The following is a 19,372-nucleotide window of genomic DNA, read 5'->3' on the forward strand; positions in this document are numbered from 1 at the left end:
ATGCTGTGCAAGAGCAAAAGACACCAGACATACCCTGACACAAGAAGGGCTCAGCATACAAGGCAAAGCATCTTCACTGTTGGGGCCATGAAACCACAGGGCAGGTTGCCCAGACAGGCTGTGCAGTCTCCAACCTTGCAGATTTTCAAGACTAGTCTAGGCAGTGCCCTGAGTAATCTGCTCTTACCACGCTTTTCACAGGAGGCTGTACTAGATGACTTCCTGAGATCCTTTCTGACCTGCATTATGATGACCCTTAGCATCAAAAACCCCACGAACAACAAAGCACTTACTTGAAGTATATCCTAATAGTGTCACCTCTGTCATCTGAGAAGCAGCAAATTACCTAAGCATCTACTTCAAATATTGGTCTCCCTCTGGCAAACACCCTCGGAAGTCAACAAACAGCAAGACGGGAATTTGCGAGAGAGATTCAGAGAAGAAGCCTAACCTGCATAATCTGGATTGCTTTCTAGAAGCATCTTTGCCTCTCCACTGAAATGGAACAATGAAGGAAATGGAGTTTCCCTGCATACTCTTCTTATTTAAAAGGGAGACTGCATTAAGCTTTGTTTCTAAGGTTACCTTGTGAATGAAGAGTCAGCACTTCTTCCATGGTCTGTGCTCCCAAATAGGTACCAATTCCTTCCAAAGGTAAGAAACTGCCCTCCTAAATTCATTCTGACAGTATTACACATTGATCTTGAAGCTCCACACTGTAACCAGTTTTTCCAGAATAAGAACCAAATTGTCTTTGTCTTAAAGATAAATCTCAAAGCACACAAATAAAAAGCAGGGTAAGATAATGCTGGTTTACAAACTAGGTCTAACAATAAGATGATTCCTCAGAAAATCTATCAACTCTTCTTGTTTCAAACCCCTGATTAGGGTGGTCATTTTAGTGAACTCTGACCTCAGGTAGGTGACAGGACTCAAGTGCAGGTCTGCACTCTGATGGGATTTTTCCACAGGGACATTTGGGCAAATGAGATCCTGACTCAGACCAGGTCACAGAGCCAGCTTTTGATTCCTTCTCCCTGTTGCAGCAACAGCAATTCCTATCTCTTTTTTTTATATTTGGTCATGGAATCTTCCCAGTTCTGTTAAGCTGACAGAAATTGTTGGTGTCTGCTGAAAGTCTTTTCATCCAGCACATAGAGACCTTGTCCTGACTCTTGGGTTTATTTCCTTCCAGATGTTAAGGTACGGATTCTTCCGTCAGGCTTTTAATTTTCCTCCCATCTTCCCATTTCTACTCAGCTGTTCCTGGATAAACACCCCTCCAATAAACACAGAGGTAGGGGTTCCTTTGGTTTATTTTTTTCCCCTCCCCAAGGTGACTCCAGGGGAGACCCAGCAATTTCTACCAGCAAAGCTGGTAGTTTCTTTTTTAAGTTATCCTTTTTCACTGGTGAACTGGCAAAGCTTCTCTTGCAGGAAAAGTACCTCTTTTGCTACAGCATAATAAAAGATTGAAAGAGAATGAAGGAAATAAACTGTATTTTATTAACTGTCACAGTTCTCCCTGAAAAGCAACAAATCCGGCCACTGGAACAGAATCTGTCAGCTTTGATGCTCAAGACCATACTGCTCTAAAGACAAAAGATTAAAATCTTTACACAATGAGAAAAAGCTTTCCAAATCCTGAGCTGAATGAGGTGTGGGACTGAAGCCCTTGGTTCCTGAGCATGAAGAACACTCAGCTGTGACTCTAAATAGACACAACAAAACAAAGCTTGTAAGCACAGCCCAAGAAGGACATCCTGGGGTAACACAACAACTTCCCCCTCATTTGAGGTTTCATGAAGGCTTGTGCTTTTTGGGCATGTTCTGAAACTACTCTTTGCTATCAGCCTTGTGGTTAAGAGAAATGTTTTTTAGGTTTTTTTAAGCATTCATAAAATTTACAAGTAATATTGCTTTGCGCACAGCTCCACTGAAGATATCCCTACAGAGAGCTGTGGTGACATCACTGATATACTAGCACGTCAAGGAAATTCAACTCAATTAAGAGCTCCAGAAACAAGTCATCATTTCAAACCATGAGCACTGTAAAATTAAAGCTGAAACAAACAGGCAGTTGTTCCATTACCAGTAACTAAAGAAGACTAGTTTGCTGCAGATATGTTCTTCCACCTAACAGCCCTGCGAGGCAGGAGACAGAGGTGCTGTGCTCAGTTTGGGGCTGTGCACTGAACAAATGGCCAGCAAGCTGCCATGAAATTCAACAAATCCTGTGTTGTGATAGTCTTTCCTCAGTCAGGGCACTCATCTGGGGCTTTGCATTGCTCACAGTGCAGCAGTTTTCACGGAACCCTTAACAGCCAAACAGGAACTGCTTTCATATCTGATCACATTGGCCAACAGATAAAATCCAGCAGGGAGGACTGCCTATGGCAGGCCAGGATGCTCTGAGAGTACATATTTCACTTCCTTGGGATGCCAGCCACAAAGTCCAGTTGGCATTTCCACTGAACAGGTACATCTAGATGCAAAGATGACATATCTAACTTTCCCTTAAGTAATTCAGTATAAATTCTGAGGGCTTTCCAGAAGGTCTAGGTGTCTGAAGTCGTAATCTGACCTGACTGACAAACAAGTCTACTCAGGCTAGACCACTGGAAAGAATCACCACAAAGTTTACCAACACTTGGCAAAAGCTGCTACATTTTAACCTCTTTAATAAAAAATGAAAATACAGGCACACTCACTCATTTTTTCACCTCAAACTTTAAGAGGAAGGAGCAAACACGCATGCAGGCTTTGTTTTGCCACTAGAATGTGCTGACACTTACCTTTCTAAACACCAGAGCGGCAGCAAAATAGAGGATGAGTGTAACATCAAATGTCACAGCTGTTCACTAAGCAATGCATATGCAAGCCTTGAAAATTCTGCTGAAAATCTGGAATCTTGTTTCAAATTCTACCGTTGGCAAAACAAGTTTTCAAGGCTTAATAAACTTCCAGAACAGAAGGGGAAAAACCCATCTATTTTTGCTGGAGAGATAACTAAGCAGTCTGACAGAATTTACAAAAAGCAGATTATTTGCTACATGGTACACCTTAGGAGAAAGGCAAATATATATGAGAAGGGTCACTATGATCCCATTCTCTGATGTGTCCAGTTTCCCTTTTATAGCCCTCTACTTGGCAGATGCACGAGGCAAGTGTGATGAAGCAGCAGAACACACATGCTGTAAACTAAGAGCATCAGGCAATTTACTTGTCTCAACTCCCCCCCTCCAAACCTACCAAAGGCCACTTTAGCTTTCTCGTGCAATCTGTTTTCCAGCATATTTACACTTTAAATACCAAAAACAGATTATTACACAAAAACTCAGAGCAGCAGAAAATAAAACAAGATGTTAGAAAGATATACAGCTCATTATTTTTGATAGCTGAAGAACATGACAAAACAAAAAACTCTCCTTTTCAAGAAAGAGGAGAACAAGAGGCTGCATTCTGCAAGCCAAATCACACTGGAGCTCTGACTTGTACAGCTGAATGGCACTGAGGGGGATCACACAGGCTAAGTTTAGCCTTGTAAGGCCAATGACCCCAGGTATCACCTCTGCAGGCAGGCACTGGGACACTTTAGGGTGACTGAGCACAAAGGCCTTGCAGAGCTGCTTTCAATTAAGCTATCACATTGCTCTAGTTAACCAGTAGTATTGATTTTAGCTTAATTTCTCCTAGTTATATTAAATTTGTACCTTAAGTGAAGCTAGTGGATGTTCTGGACCAAGTAAACTCCAATGAAAGGAAGCCAAATCTTCATCAGGTAGAATATGATTACCTGGAACATAATGCAGAACTCATTTAAGTGCACTGTAAAACATTACACGGTTTCTACATACAGCAAACAAATCTGCAGTCAGTCCTCAACTCCTGATCAAGAGGATTAACAGATTAAACTTGCAGATAGCATTCTGTTACTCCAGAAAAACCTAATTAGCATGCTACTGCTGCAGCAGCAACAGCTACTTGGTGTGTTGAGGACCACTCTTCCATGAAACCAGTTCACTTACAGCAGCAACAGAGCCAGGCACAACACAGAGTCCACCTCAAGCCAGTGTGTCCTATTAGGAAATCCTCAACGGATTTCACACTGCAGGTGCAAGAGAGTAAGAGCCTGTTCTGTTGCTCCCTGACACATGCTAGTAAGGCCTTTCTGCAGCTCAGCACGTGCCATTAGTGATCCACATGGGAGCTGCCTCTGCAACCTGCACTCTGCTCCACTGTGCAAGCATGGGTCAAGCAGCAAGGCCGGACCCAGGTTTATCTAACCCTCAGGAACACCAGCAGCTCCAGTGACACTTAGCAGATCCCCAGTTCCTGAAGTTTCTTTTGATGATCTGACCAGGTCAGATGGGACCTTGGGCTGTCAACAGGGAAGGAATTGGGAAATTATTCTGTTGTTTCCATGGACAGAGATAAGAGACTGTATTTACCACACTGCTCATACCTAATGGAAGACCACCTACATTGTTGTTTTGGTTTTTTTTCCCAAAGCACATCACACTCAAAAAAAATTACTAGGAAGCATTTAAAACATTTGTATTAATCAAAGACGTAACTAATCAACCTCTGAGGGAGTTCAGTGGCTGTGTACCCAAACTCTACAAAGAGCTAAACAGAATGTGTTAACACAATTCTGGCAGAAAACTTCAGGATCTATTCAACACCTGGCTTTATGGAGCAGCAGTTTATTAGTGAATGCACTGTTCATAAAGAATACGAAAAGATTCTCTGAATATTACAACAATTGTTTTCTTTCTTGGTAGTTTGTTTGTAAAATCATCTAGTTTGCTCTTAATGCTTCTTAACCTGCAAAGCCAGGCAAGCTGCCTGGTGACAAGCAGACGTCCTCTCAGAGTGGAAAGTCTTTGTGTCCAATCAATACTTCACCCACTACTGAGATCTCCAGCAAGGAGATGTTATAATTTTTTTTCATTAGGAGCTAAACTTTAATCTCACATCAGAAAGATTCAACAAGTTTGCATATAACAGCCACACTCACTAATCTGGTCAAGGTAAGATTAGACAGTCTTTCTAGTACAGGCCTGCAAAAATCTACTGTAGCCAGAGCAGGACAATTCTGTGATAACTGACAATCACTCCTGCAGATGCTACCTTTTAAAACAGTCAGGGCCTCCCTCCCTTCCACCAAAACTCCAATTTTGTTTGGTCTCCATCTGTCACTGCAGTTAATTCATCCCCCAGAACACATATAGGCAGTGTTCAATCAATTCTCACCATGTACACTGAAATGCAGCAGTGTCTTCTGGGGTCCAATTAAGAAGTGATGCCTGTACTCACCTTATGTAGTTCTAAAATTTTACTGAGGAGCAGAACAGGATTCCATAACTAAACATGTTACAAAGTGCTGTCACAGTGGGAAAGAGATCAGCGTTACATAAGCAACCTCTATTTCTTGACCTGGCTGAACAACCTCAACATATATTGATTTTTCCCAATTTAATGGCTTATTTTAGTGTATGCCTTAGGTTTTTTTTAAAGCAATTAGATACTAATTGAAGTCGCTGTCCTTTCTAAAGAGTTCACTGAATTGGAGCCTGTATCTCACACTGGATTTGTTTTTCTACTTGCTGAAGCTTGGGTGCTTATCTTTTTAAAAATTATTCTGAAGTATTTGAGTCAAAAGTTACAAAATAACCCAATTCAACTCCCTGTTTACATCAGCAGCAATTAGAACAGAAATTTTTAAGAGCCTGCTCGGAGGATGCAGTATCCAGGCCACATTTTAACCACCCATTCCAAGAATACCCTTTATATTACAATGCTACAACTATAAACCCCTTCCAGATGAGAACTGTAAGAAGGAAAAAAAAACAAACTGTAAACCAAGCCAACCAACCATAGTGTACACAGAACCTCATCTGAAAGCAATCTTTACACGTTTGCCTTGTTGATACAGTCAGAAAAATATTTTGAGGAAATATTTCAATAGAAACTATCCCTGAACAGAACTCAATCCCAAATCACATTGAGATCAATTTTTTAACTGCACAGTTCAGAGTCATTCCTCAGGCATCTCCAACTGTTCAATGTGAAACTGAAACTTTGAGGATGATTTTCCTTTTTCAGCATTTCTCAAATTAATTCTTGGAGTTAATGACAAGAAAGATTCTGAACACAAAGAAAACTTCAGTTTTCTGGATAGAGGGAAATACATCTGCAGCCCTAAAGCTGAATATACAGTGATAGTTTGGGCCTGCTGGAATTGCAAACATTAAATCAGCAACTTAACTGTAATTATTTCAGAACACATTCTTTTATTCCTACACAAAGTACTAGCATGGGGAGTTATATTACTGTACCCAGAAAAAATTCACATGCCTTCCTATGTCATCAAATGCTCACTCATTCCTTCCCATGGTGCTTTTCTTTATTCTATTTAACACAATCAAAAAAGATTCAAAGAGGCCACAGGAATAAGGATGGAATAACCTGTGATGCCAGAGAAGTCCTCATATATTCAACAAAAACATAAAAAATTAGATTAGAAAATGAGCCACTCTAATTTAAACACATTCCATGCTTCACACACCTATATGCATATAGGAACCTAGTATTCCATTAAAAAAAAAAGTTACTGTATTACCAAGGTTGGAAAAGTTAAAACATGTTGCCCATACTTGAAGCCAAACTGTATCTGTTTGTTGTCAGCTTATATAAACACTTCCTATCCAAATACCTAAGGTTCCTAAAATTCACTCATATAAAAATAATAAAAAAACTCTATGCACAGGAAGATCTTGAGAGTATCTTCTCTTCTAACCCTGATATCCATGAACTTTATTCTGCTTACTCATACTGAATACATACACATAAGAAATGCAAAGGAATACTCAGAACTAAACTTGTAGCTGACCTGGGGGTTTTTAACCTTTGTACCGATTTGACAGGGAGGGAGGAAAGCAACCAAATCTCTCTAGAGTAATCACATGAAATTACCTCCAATTTCTTTCTTCTAAGAACATGCTGAAAACTATTAGGTCATGAAACTCAAGAGAGAAAAAACAACCAAGAGTTTCCTGCATAAAACTGCAAAACCTTCAGAAACTTTATCAGAACTTATCTCACCTACTGTTTGATATAAGCGAGCAAAGCCCCAGCAGACCATGCAGCTGGAATTGCACGGCAACTTAAAGCCACACTTCCATGAAGTCCATAAAGCATATCTGCAACTGGGAAACTGCTTTTCCAGCAGTAATTATTACTCACTGAACTGGCATGCTCTAACTTATTTATAGACTCCAAAACAAAGCCAAGCAACAGTCGTCTGTCATGCAATTCCTGCAATGGCAGCTCAGCCATCTTTACTATTGCCTTCCCTCCCTACACCTGTGCAGACAGGAAAAACAAACGACAAAAAGCAAGTCCAGCTAGTCAAATACTTGTGGCTGTCTACTGCAAGATCCATTGGATCTTTCCTTCTTAATATGGAAGGTGCCATCCTGGACTGGGAACCATGTTAAAGACCACTAAAATATTAGCATTTAAAACAGTAACACAAAGCCTCTCTCACTGAGAGCTTTCAAAGAAGTTTTATTCCCCTATCCTGTAACCATTCTTAATTTGTTTGCACAGCATGACAAGATTGAGAACATGGCTGTTCCCAAAAAGCATTTAGAATGCTATTATAAATAAATCTTATTCATTGGAGTCAACTTTGTCAGTACTTAATTCACTCTTCTGTCTGAAAGAGTATGACAGTTATTCTCTACCACTGCTATGGAAATAGAGTGTGTTAAAACTCTCCCATTTAAGCAGAAAAGTGAAACTGGAGACATTCCCACCTATGCTACTGAGTATGAGAAGCTCATGGGCATGAGAAGCAGGAATGCTAAGAAAGTATACAGCCACAACCAATGGAACGGTACAATGTCAGTCACTTGTGCTTTCAGAAATGCGGAGTTCCACTCAATTATAGCTCAGCATATTTCTGTTGCACCTGACATGCTGCCATATTTGTCCAATACTCATTTCTGAGGGGAAAAAATGCCCCAGCAAACCAAGCACCTTCACTCCATAGGTGTTATTTTTAGGTAGAATTCAGGACAAAAGCATAATTCCCGTCAGGAAAGTGTACCACTGAAACTAGACCTCATACACTATACAAGACCCAAACTAGAACCACAACTGTCCTGATTTCTCCCACCCACAGAGAACATTCTGGCTAAGCAGAACTCAGTTGAACCCTTACTTTCAGCTCTTCTTTCTAGCAGCCACAATTTGCATTGCTCTAAGGTTTCTATAAACTGGGCATGTCTGACCTCAAACACATATCCAGTCCACCTCACACAGCAGGAATGTCTGGAACAAAAGGATGCCTTTCCCCAGGTACTCAGTCAAATTACACACACATTATTTTAAAACTGTTAATAGCAACTGAAATCATACAGATGACTAGCAGCATCTTCACTTACCTAAAAGAGCAGCAAAAATAGGAAAGCGATTTGGATTCAGGTCCAGTTGCTTGGCAACTTCATGCATTAGGTATTGGCTTGTTGTGAGGCTTTTCCCATTCCGGCTCAGTTTTAGGGCATGGGCACTGAAATAGTAAGGGATGTTGCACAATGCATAATCGGAGTCATATGCAACCAAACCATGGAAACCTTTTTCTCTGCAGAAAGCAATTACTTCTTGATGATGATCTTCAATGCTCTGCGCAACCTATAGTAGAAGATAGAGCAATTAGCTTCAGTGTCAATGGAAGCACTGATTGATCACAACTATTATGATATAGTGGGTCATTCTGAAACAATACATGTGAATTTAAAATACTCAAGATATTTTTTAAGTAATTAAAAAAATCCAGTGATGCAGCACATACAGACAGGACCTAAGGAGCACTTGGAAGCACAGCACACACTTCTGGAAGCCTGTGTGCTGCAGTGGCATTGTGTACTAGTGAACTCATCTGAAAAAACTGCTTATTACCAGAAACACTTGAACTCTGAAGACATTACTGTTCCAGTGTCTGTACCAGCTCATGGGAAAAGCCTTGAGGATGTGAGTACTCCAGCAGTTCAGCACACAAAGATGCCCCCCATGATCAAACTAACTCATGGTACCTTTTAAAGTTTTTTGAGCCTCTTTTAAACAGGCCAAACACAACCACAGATGAACAGAGATAACTTTGTTGACCTTTCAAATGCAAACCTTGCTGTATTAAGCCAACTTTTTTCTCATTTCCACCTTCAGCCTAATCCCTTCAGGCACAACTGAATCTGATGGTGCAAACTGCTTTGAGTTTTTAGCCCAAACTTCACCTCTCCGCTCCTGTTGCCTAGCAAAGCACATATTTTAGGCTACAGAAATCAGATGACTTGAATAGACATGTGCAGGGAGACATGGGCCAATGCCTGATGTTGGATATATAAAAGCAATCCTTTCTAATCAGGAAGCTTATACTGAAACTGAAAGTCCCATGAGGACAGGCCAGGACCGACAGCCCTGCATTCCAACATACCTTCAGAATTGGTACAATCACAGTATGCATACAAGCACACTCAACAACAGCCAGCTGAGGAAAACAGAGGCAAAGGGATCCCTTTGGATCCCTAATGCTTCTGCCATCCACAGACATAATACACATTCAGCGACACAGAAATCCTCTTGGAAGTTGAGTATTGATATAACCCATCCTCACTGAGTAAACCACTTTAACAACAATATAGATAGCAAGTTATCCCAAAATAGAGCAGTACAAAACTATTAGCTTCAGTCTCCACAGCATACATTAATAACCATAGCCTCAGTGCCAGCAAGGCTATTTATTTCCTCTGCAGAACAGGAGACAAGGTCCACAGCCCCTGCAGTCACCCACAGCAACTTTACAGTGACCCTTCCTCTTCTACTCAAGTCTTGCACTTGCTGAACCTGATGCTGAACTACCATATTCCAGAGAGGTATGTCAAATTTTACTTCTCCCCTGCACTTTTGTGAGACGCTCCCTTTCTAGCCAGACCCTGAGCAGCGAAACAGTCAGCACCTCACCTGCTCCTGCAACCAAAAACCAGCTCACTAAGCTCTCCCTACTACTAATCCTACAATCCCATAGTCTTCAGAAAATGTTACTTCTTCAGAAACTTCCTCAATGGACTGTTTTTGAAATTTACTTTGTTTGTGAGAAGAACACACACACACACTCATTTTTCTCACAATGATGCTGCCCTCTAGCATAAGGTGTGGGAGAAACCATAAACATTTCTGGAAAAAATTTAAAGACATCAGATTTACATAGTTCCTAACTAAAGGAAGGCAACTTAGGCTTTACCCCACCCCCACCCACCAGTCTTCACAGGTTTTAAATTAGAAAAATCCCTCCGATGTTTTTTAATTAAGGGTAGATAGATTTAAATTATGTCCATATCTCTAAACCCAACCTCTCTGCATGCACAAGCAGCTCTGCTCTATAAAAAACCAAGTGAGAACTTCTTCTGCAGCACTAGGTGTGACATGGGTGTGCAGATAACGCAAGAGGAAGCTCTGTGTGCAGCTCCTCTGATTTTTTATGAGCTATTTCCTCTACCTCCACAGCCTGTAGTTCCCACCCCATTTTATAGAGCTCTTTAACCCAGCATAAACCTGCTGTGTGCTTAGGGAATACCAGAATCCATGTTCAAATAACTGAACCATCACAAGGAAAAGAGTGGTATTTACCAAAGTACAGTTAACCCACAAAGCTCTAACAAGATGAAAGTAAGAGATATATCTCATGGCTCTCACAAATGCAGAGGTACCCAGAAACACGCAGGCTTCAAAAGCTACCCCGGGAGAGGGATGTGGTGGAAATCACAGTCAGGAATTTGGAACCATTCTCAAGTCTAAATCTTGTGTAAACATTAATGGTGCTGGCTCAGAAAGAGAGAATCCTGCCGGAGTAAATACACATGAGCACCTTAAGGTACTGAGAACAAAACAGTCCCCCCAAGTATTAGAGTTATTAAGAACTCCACTGCCTAAATATTTAAATTTTAGCAAACCTACTTAGCATAAAAGTTTCTTTTAAGAATTATTCTCCTCAAACTGAAAACCACCAGGTCACAATGAAACTAAGAACCCGCAGGATATTTGTTATAACCTGGAGGAACCTGTTATTTTTACATCCTGCTGAAACCATCTGTGAGTGATTTATAATTGTTCTGGATAGAAGACATTACTTTTTCTCCTCCCTAATTACCAAAATGGATTAGATTCATGGCCATTTCCTAGCTTCACACAGAAACCTACTCCACACTCAAATGCTCATAAAAATATGAAAATCAGTTTCATATTTAAAGTCAATCAGTATTCTCAACCCAACTCCTCAAAACAAAGTAAGAAAACACTACAATTTAAAAACTGTTTTATGCTTATGTAGATTTTTTAAATCACCTATACATGTAAATAAAAATCACACTTTCAAGATGCATTTGCTCTGTGCCCATCAGGAGGGCTACACCAGAGTGTGTGAGAATAAAACTGAAGGAAGATTTAGAGAAAAACAGATATATGTAACAAAGCAGATTTAGAAATATAATGAATCATGTAAGAGAAGAACAGCAGAGAAGGAAAGTGCTTTAAGCTCAGCAGTATCTTTGATGTGTATTATGCATGTGACCACTATAACCATGAAACATCCTTCCTAACCTGAAAAATAATCCATTACAACTAGATTTATCATCAGAGCTTCTGGACAACTGAAAAAATTGAGGCATCAAACAGAAATTGCTGATATCCTTCCCATCCCCAGGATATCTGAGCAATGCAGAGAACCAGTGCAGTTGGGACATGCATGGTGGTGGCTCAGTGGCATGGACAGCAACAATCTCTCTCCCCCCACACCCCTCAGTATCCGGTAATAAGCTGTCAACTTCTGAGGCTAACCCAACACAGACAAATAAATATACACCTCATAAACCTTCTCTATCAAACTGGGGGGATATTGTATTTACTGAGATTTTGCAAGTTTGGGGTATTTTTTTAATGACAGAAAAGGGACTCAGTATGAGTGTGCTCACACTCCTATAACTGCTTCCAGAGATTAGGAATAAGGTCTGTCACCAAGAAACCATAAAGGAGCTAAAGCAGCTGCACTGGAAAGTAAACAAAATCCTACAGGGTAATACCATTGTCAAATGCAGCAACTTGGTTCAGATGCAATGAACCTGAGTCAGGTCTGTAACAGAAAATGCTTAACAAACTAACAGCCACTTCAACATACCACAAAATTATTGCAAGCACTAAATTCCCATTGATATCAAAATATCAATGGGAATTGATATTCTTCCTGTTGGGTACTATGCATTTTTATGTTGCATTAAACCAAGTCTCTACTTTAACACATTAAAAGGAAAAAAAATGCTTTCTTTTATCCCATTCATTGCTTTTACTAATGATCACTGGGTCTCAATAAGAAATGAGGAAGATTTATAATGCACCCAGAAACAGGTCAAGGTAAGCACCTTCACTGCATGGGCCCTAAAACTTTTTGCTGAAAGCACAAAACTATTTCCTAGCAACAAAAGGTCCCCAAAAATTCAAATGATAGGATGTTTTACTTATTGTGCAAATTCCCACCATCCAAAAAACATAACACCATTTGGCTTCTACGATGACCAGGAAAAATGACTGCAGCAGATGCGGCCATAACCTCCTCACTTTAAGCAAGGCCAAGCCCAAGGCATCACGTTTGGCAGAGCTGCACGTGCCCTGCAAGAACGAGCTTCGCCTCCACTTCCAGTTTGTTCCACACATGCTTTGCCTGGTGCAGCGGCCCCGGCCTGGTGACCCAATCCCCGCCACGGCCAGGGCCACCACAGGGTGGGACCTCCACTGCCGAGTGGAGCGAACTCAGGATGGCTGTGCTCCAGCTCAGTGTTCCTCCACAGATGGGCCTGGCCCAGCGAGCAGGGCACTACGAGGGAGCAACATGATTCCCGCTCTGTTGGCAGAACTAGGAGAAACTTCACCCAAAGCCACCTGTGGGGTGAGCTCCTTGGAGAGAGGCCTCTGTACCCCAGGGCTGCAGCCCAGCCAGAATGTTTCTAATCCGCTGAAAGGCCAAATTACATTAAGGTGCTGCTAGTGATCGAGCAATTCCCAAGATTACATAATATTTTTCTACAGACAAAAGTAATTTAAGATAATAAAGCACGAATATGTGCTTCCCTCCTGCTGCTCTTCCCTCCCCAGCAGGAAGGTGAGCAGGCAACTCCTAAAACTGCAGCTTCATCCCTGGGCTTGCTTTTCCAGCGTCTTGTGTTTCAATATACACAATCGCTCAGCTGAACAGAAACCATCGTAAATCAGGAATGCCATGTGGAGAGATGCGACGTGGTCATATCCTGCAACCTTTGAAATCGTAGCCTTCGAGCGCATGATGGCCATGAAGCCCAGCTTCGACATGAAGGGCTGTTTGTGGGGCCGGAAAACTGAGGTTGCCCCTTAAAATAAGGAGTTTAAAAGAAGGACTGTCAGCTTCGCACTGCTGATTGCCCAAAACTAGAAGTGCCGCTGTTATGGAGTAAGGAGCCAGTTAGTCTACAACTGTTTTTAAAAGCTTGTTGATATTGAGAAAACGCTGAGCAAACACGAGAACCTCCATAAAGCCAAAAGTGGCACCCCTGCGTTTTTTGCAGCGAGCCATTTCCCCTTCAGCCCAAGTTTAAAACACCTCGCCTCAGCCGGGAACTTGTTGCAGATCCATCCTGCGCGAGAACTGATTAATTTTTTTTTTTCCTCCCCTCAATAATTAATTACAGAGATGTTTTTCGCCCACCCGCTCTCCCCTGCGGTACCACAGCCCACAAGGAAAGAAGGGACATTTTGAGTCAACGGAGCGAAAGAACATGGAGGCAGAAGCCGCCCTGCTGCCGGGCCGGGCCATGGGCGCTGCCAGTCGCCCCGCCAAGGCCTCCCGACCTCCGGCCTTGGGGGGGCGGCGGGCAACGCCATGTAAATAAGCCAAAATCCCCCGGGGATTGAGGCCGCCGAAAGTTGTGCCGCCCCCGCGGGTCTGGGCGACATTTTGAGGCGCTGAGGGGAGCGGCTGAGGGTGCCCTCCCTCCCCCCGCGGGCAGCCCCCGCTGCCATCTTGGAGCCGGGAGGGAGCGGCGGGGAGGGGGCGCCGGGACCCCCGGGCGGGGGGGTCCCCGGGCTCCTCCTCACCTTGATGTGGAAGCGGATGAGGGCCAGGCGGATGCAGTGCGCCATGCAGACGGGCGGCAGGAACCAGACCTTGGGCGGCGGGGTGCCCTTGTTCTGGACGTGGCTGACGATCTGCTGCGCCGTCTGGCGCTCGTTGCCCTGGCGCTTCACCCACTCGTGCAGCCGGGCCTTCTCCAGGGCGCCGTTGAAGAAGACGAAGAGCTCGATGTTCCCGTTGAAGCAGGCCTTGGCCAGGGCCGCCAGGTAGCCCAGCATGTGGTTCCACTGCCCGCCGCTCACCCAGTCCGTGTAGAAGCCGCCGTAGAGCCGGTGCAGGCAGTTGTCGGCGTCGATGAGGAGGCGCAGCGGGGTCTGGGGGGGCCGCTGGCGGCCCCCACCCACGAGGCTGCCCCGCGCCAGCTTCTGCAGCTCGACGGGCACTACGGCGCTGGGGCAGTGCTTTTCGATGTAGTCCTGGAATCCCTGCACTCCCATGGTGAGGACCGGGCGGCGGCGGCGGGCGGGCGAGCGGGGGCCCGGCGGCGGCGGCGGCGGCAGCAGCGGGGTCTGGGCTCGGGCCGGGCGGCGCGGCGGCGGCGGCGGGCGGGCGGTGGGAGCGGTGGAGCCGGGTGGGAGCGCTGGCTGCCGTCGGTGGCCGATCAGGGGGGAGTTGTATGGATTAGTGGGGGGCTCATGGCTGCCGCGGCCGCCATGTGCTGCGCTCACAGAGCCATGGCTCGGGGATCCGGGCGGCTGCGGCTCCGACTGCCGGGGGGCGGGGGAGCGGCCGGGCGCGCAGGAAACCAACCCGCCGCCGCCGCCGCCTGCGGCAGCGAGAGCGGAACGGGCGGGACTTGGCGGCGGCGCCGCTGCCACTCACACACCGCGCGGAGCCGCGGCGGGAGAGCGGGGAGAGCGGGGCGCCCTCGGCGCCGCCCGTGCTCGTAGCCCGAAGCCCCTCACGGCCCCCTGCCCTGCCCTGCCCTGCGGCTCTGGCCCGGCCCGGCCCGGCCCGCCCGCCGCGGCCGTTGCATAACCCGGGCATGCGCGGGAGCGCGGCGGAAGCGAGTGGCGGGGAAGGGGAGGGGGCCGGAGGCGGGGAGCGGCGGGGGGAACCGGGGCAGGGGTCTCCCGGCTTGGCCCGGATCGGCCTGGCCCGGTCCTGGCCCCGCGCTGCCGGCCAGCGGCACTCCATCAGCCCTGCGGCCGCCGTGGCGGGCCCCGCTCGGGAGAGCGGCGCCCCGGGCACCTGTTGCTCGGGGGTGTTCGGCCGTGCAAGGGCAGCAGAAGTGGTCCCACCGCAGTTCGGTTCCGCCTGGGGAGCCGGGGGCCTCCCGGGCCGGTGCCGCGCCCGACCTGGCCACAGCGCCTCCGATGAAGGTGACCGGCTGGCCTGGCCTCTCGCGGCTGAGCGTTTGCTACTGCTGGTAAAGCTTCCAGATCGTAGAATACCCCGAGCTGGAAGGGACCTGCAAGGGTCATCGAGTCCAGCCCCTGGCCCTGCACAGACACCCCAACAATCCCACCCCAGCTATCCCTGAGAATGTTGTCCAAATGCTCCTGGAGCTCTGGCAGCCTTGGGGACACGACCAAACCCAGGGGAGTCTGTTCAGTGCCCCAGCACCCTCTGGGGGAAGAACCTTTCCCTGATGTCCACCCTAACCCTCCCCTGGCCCAGCTCCAGCTGTTCCCTGGGTGCTGTCCCTGTCCCAGGGGGCAGAGGTTGGAGCTGCCCCTCGGGAGGAGCTGCAGCCCCTGGAGCTCTGACCTCAATCTTCCCTTCTCCAGCTGAGCAAACCAAGTGCCCTCAGCCACTCTTTGTAGGGCCCCTCTGGCCCGTTCACCATCTTCTTAGCCCTCCTTTGGACATTCTCTAATTGCTTAAGTTCTTTCTTGTATTGTGGCACCTGAAACTGCACGCAAGACTTGAGGTGAGGCTGCACCAGTGCAGAATAGGGATACACAATCACTTCCCTCAATGATTTTGGCAGACTTTTCACCTTAGACATGCTTAAAGTGGCAACTGCTTGCATCTAGAGAGCCATCCACAGGGCAGCCAAACTGTTGCCGTAACTGGTAAATGAGCATAAGTATCAACAACCAGGGCAGAAACCCATAAATGAGCATTACTATCAATTACTGGAGGAAACCTGCTCTTCACTGCACAGGCAGTGAGGAATTAACTGTCTTTGGTTTTAGCAGAAGAAATTATTTTTTAAAAGGCCAAAGTGCCCAAGCTCCAGAGGTTGCCTGCAAGTTTATCATTGCAATAATACCACAGCACCTGAGCAGTTCTCTGTTGTTTAGGTGTTGGAAAACTACAGGAAGTGTCAAGCTGCTGATGCTGTATGTTCACATTAATATTTTATTAATGAGGAAAAGCATATTGGTAATGAGATTTCAGTCAGGCTGGATTGACACCCACAGTAAATATTCCCAGCAGGGAATAGCTGTTGCAGCAGGGGTGGGCCAGCTCACTCCCAGGCAGTGAGTGCCATGGATGTGTGTCTGAGCCCAATTGGTGCAGCATCAGCATGATAGAATAAAGAATCCTGGAAAAGCTATGGAAGTAATCAATGACAAGTGCATGTTTCTTCTTGGAAATCTCTTTTTGCAGTAATCTGAGAGTGTGGCTTCCTAAGTAAATATTCTGATCGCTTTCTGAACTACTTTTCCCTTAGAATTCTTAGATTACCCTATAAGAATAGATATGCTCTAGTAACATTGAAATAATAAAAGAATTTGGAAGGAACTTTGAGGAACACACAAAACATGGTAGGAGGCCAGTAGTGCTAATAGAAGGAAAGTGGATCAAGGAGAAAGAACTTCAGAATTTCAAATATCCTAAAAAATCACCAAATTTGGTCAAAATAACAAGTACTGCCATACATGAGGTAACTAAAAATCAGACTTTCAGACAGCCCTGCATGTATCCAATGTTCCAACAGTGCAAAACTTGATCACAAACAAGCCATTCTCTAAGTAGCCTTGTGAGCAATAACTGAGTCAAGAGGAATTCACTTCTTGTCATTAACTGTCTCACAGGGTCTTTAATTTCTATAGTCTTAGGAATGGCAAATAATCTATAAATAAAAGATGATAAATTTGCTTGTGTCTTTTTCTGTTTTGTTTTTTAAGAAAGAAACTAGTCCAGAGCATGTGCCACCAGGAGCCTGGCTGTCAGCGTCCTTGGAGTCAGGGCAGCACAGCAGAACTGAGCACTGCCAGCTTGTGCCCAGCCACATACACAACCCTCCCTCCCCAACGAGAAGAGAGAAGAAAAGCATAAGGGGAAACAAGGTGCTTCCAGAACTTATTTAATATGAACTAAAAGTTTGGCCAGACAAGAAGACAATGGAAAATAAGTTAAATTTATGGAAAAACAAAATTACTCTGGAAAGCACGTAGATTAAGCTAGACTTAAAGAGCAATTAATCAAAGACACAAGGCAAACAAAGTGGTTTTTTCATCAACTAGCAGCAGAAAGCCTGCAGGATTCATCAATCTTCTACTTCAGCACTGAGACACGTGTTCCACAGTTCCCAGATGTTGGTTGTGTAAGGGAAGGGTTAATAGCAGTTGGTATTAAAGTCAGTGACTCATTATCCAACCTGAACAGAGGTGAATTAGGAGTGGCTCCCCCAAAGGAAGGAACTGAACAGTCATTAGGAAGAGCTAACGAATAACCATGTCAGAGCGAGGACAGAGATGAATCTTATCAGTTTAGTCTTTGTTCCTCTGTTAAGGAAAGTCAGTCCCACAGCAAGATGAACATGGACACAGACTGTGGAACAGACTAGCCACTGGGACCTGAAAGGTACATCTGCCTGGGAGGAATAGATGCATACGTTATCCATGGGAAACACTTGTTCAGTGTAATTTCCCTTAATATTTCTCTTTTTTCTCAGCCTGGTGCATCTTGCTGTGGACCTGCTGCCCCAGAACTTCCCTGCTCTTGCTGCTGTGCTGTAGAAGAGCTCCTGGCCTTCACCTCACTGCCAGGTCTACAAGTGGCCGTGGGCTCACCCTGTGGGCAAGTGCTTTTCTGCATTGCTACTTCAGCACTCACAGTTCTAGGCGTGCGTGTCACTTAGTCGAAAAAAGTGCAAAAATAAAAGAAATTCAAGAAAAAATGTTGAGGTTTAAAAAAGTATTGCAGATAAAATCTGTCACTTACTGCAATCTTGCTCTGATTTTGTATCATCGTATTTGCTACCACCTGTGACATCCCTTTCTTGTCTCTTATGTTGCTGCAATTAAACTATACACCATCACACAACATTTATAGAAGGAGGTTTTTCATGTTCAGGTATCTCCACAAAATATCAACAAACACCATCTTGCTTGAGCAATAACTTTTTTCAAATATCTATGATACTTCGGATGGAACATTTTTCTCTTAGGACAAAGATGTGCATGTAGAAGGCACATCGCTGAGTTACTTAAAACATTTATTGGTCTCTGCATCAGCTCTCTAGAGACCACCAATTCAAAGAAAAGATGATTCAAAAGGTAGCATACTTTACTAGAGCCACTGCTGTGCTCAAACTCAAAATTTCTGGTTGTCCATAGAGGCCAACCCTTGAGGGGTTTGGCCCTGGACATATGTGGGGTAAATGATGGTGTTGCTCCAGCAAACTTTTAGGGCAAGAAAATGACTGGCAGTGAGTCCTCTGAGTGCCTGGGAGAAGCAGGCTGGAGGAGGAGGGGGCAATGACGCTGGCTGAAAGAATTCCTCCTTTCAGAGAACAAGCAGCGCTTTCACAGCAGTGGATGCTCAGCCACAGCACACACTACACAGATTACATCGGGGCCATTTGCTGCCTTTGATTAGTTTTAAGAAACAAAAGCATGAAAATTTTAGGTTCTCAACTTGAATTTTCAAGAGAAAAAGCATAAATAATAAGGGCATTATGGAGCAGGCAGTGGGAGCTGGTGGGGAGCAGTAGCACTGCAGCTTCAAAAACCTGGAACAGTAGTGTGCTGTTCCTGTGGCACTTGTGTGAGACATACAAAAAGCGAGTATTTAAAGCCTATTCTACTGCAGTTTTTGCAGGACAATTAATAATATTATGAAAAGATACTAATAGAATGCTACAGGTTGATATTATAACAGATAAGATGCACTTGCCAGTGGTATTGCGAGAGCACATCTGAGCTAAAATACATCTACTGTGGCCATTTCAGAAGAGCAACTATTTACACTCCCAAC

The 19,372-nt window shown here is 44.8% G+C and overlaps 1 protein-coding gene and 1 long non-coding RNA gene across 3 annotated transcripts in view; one reads left to right on the forward strand and one right to left on the reverse strand.

Moving 5' to 3' along the window:
• Positions 1-14,656, reverse strand: part of FAM120A (family with sequence similarity 120 member A) — a 48,028-nt gene extending 33,372 nt beyond the window's left edge. For both annotated transcript variants that reach the window (XM_066558404.1, XM_066558403.1), the window contains exons 1-3: positions 14,182-14,656; positions 8,454-8,700; positions 3,714-3,796 (exon numbers count right to left, since the gene is read on the reverse strand). In XM_066558404.1, the coding sequence (XP_066414501.1) occupies positions 3,714-3,796; positions 8,454-8,700; positions 14,182-14,655 (804 nt within the window). In that variant the 5' untranslated portion in view covers position 14,656. The remainder of the gene's footprint in view (positions 1-3,713; positions 3,797-8,453; positions 8,701-14,181) is intronic.
• Positions 14,442-19,021, forward strand: LOC136561888 (uncharacterized). Its single transcript, XR_010784423.1, has 3 exons — positions 14,442-14,656; positions 17,299-17,977; positions 18,069-19,021. It is a non-coding gene; the product is annotated as an uncharacterized lncRNA (long non-coding RNA).
• The last annotated feature ends 351 nt before the right edge of the window (positions 19,022-19,372 follow it).

Source organism: Molothrus aeneus, chromosome 12, assembly GCF_037042795.1.
Source record: "Molothrus aeneus isolate 106 chromosome 12, BPBGC_Maene_1.0, whole genome shotgun sequence".
Taxonomy (NCBI): domain Eukaryota; kingdom Metazoa; phylum Chordata; class Aves; order Passeriformes; family Icteridae; genus Molothrus; species Molothrus aeneus.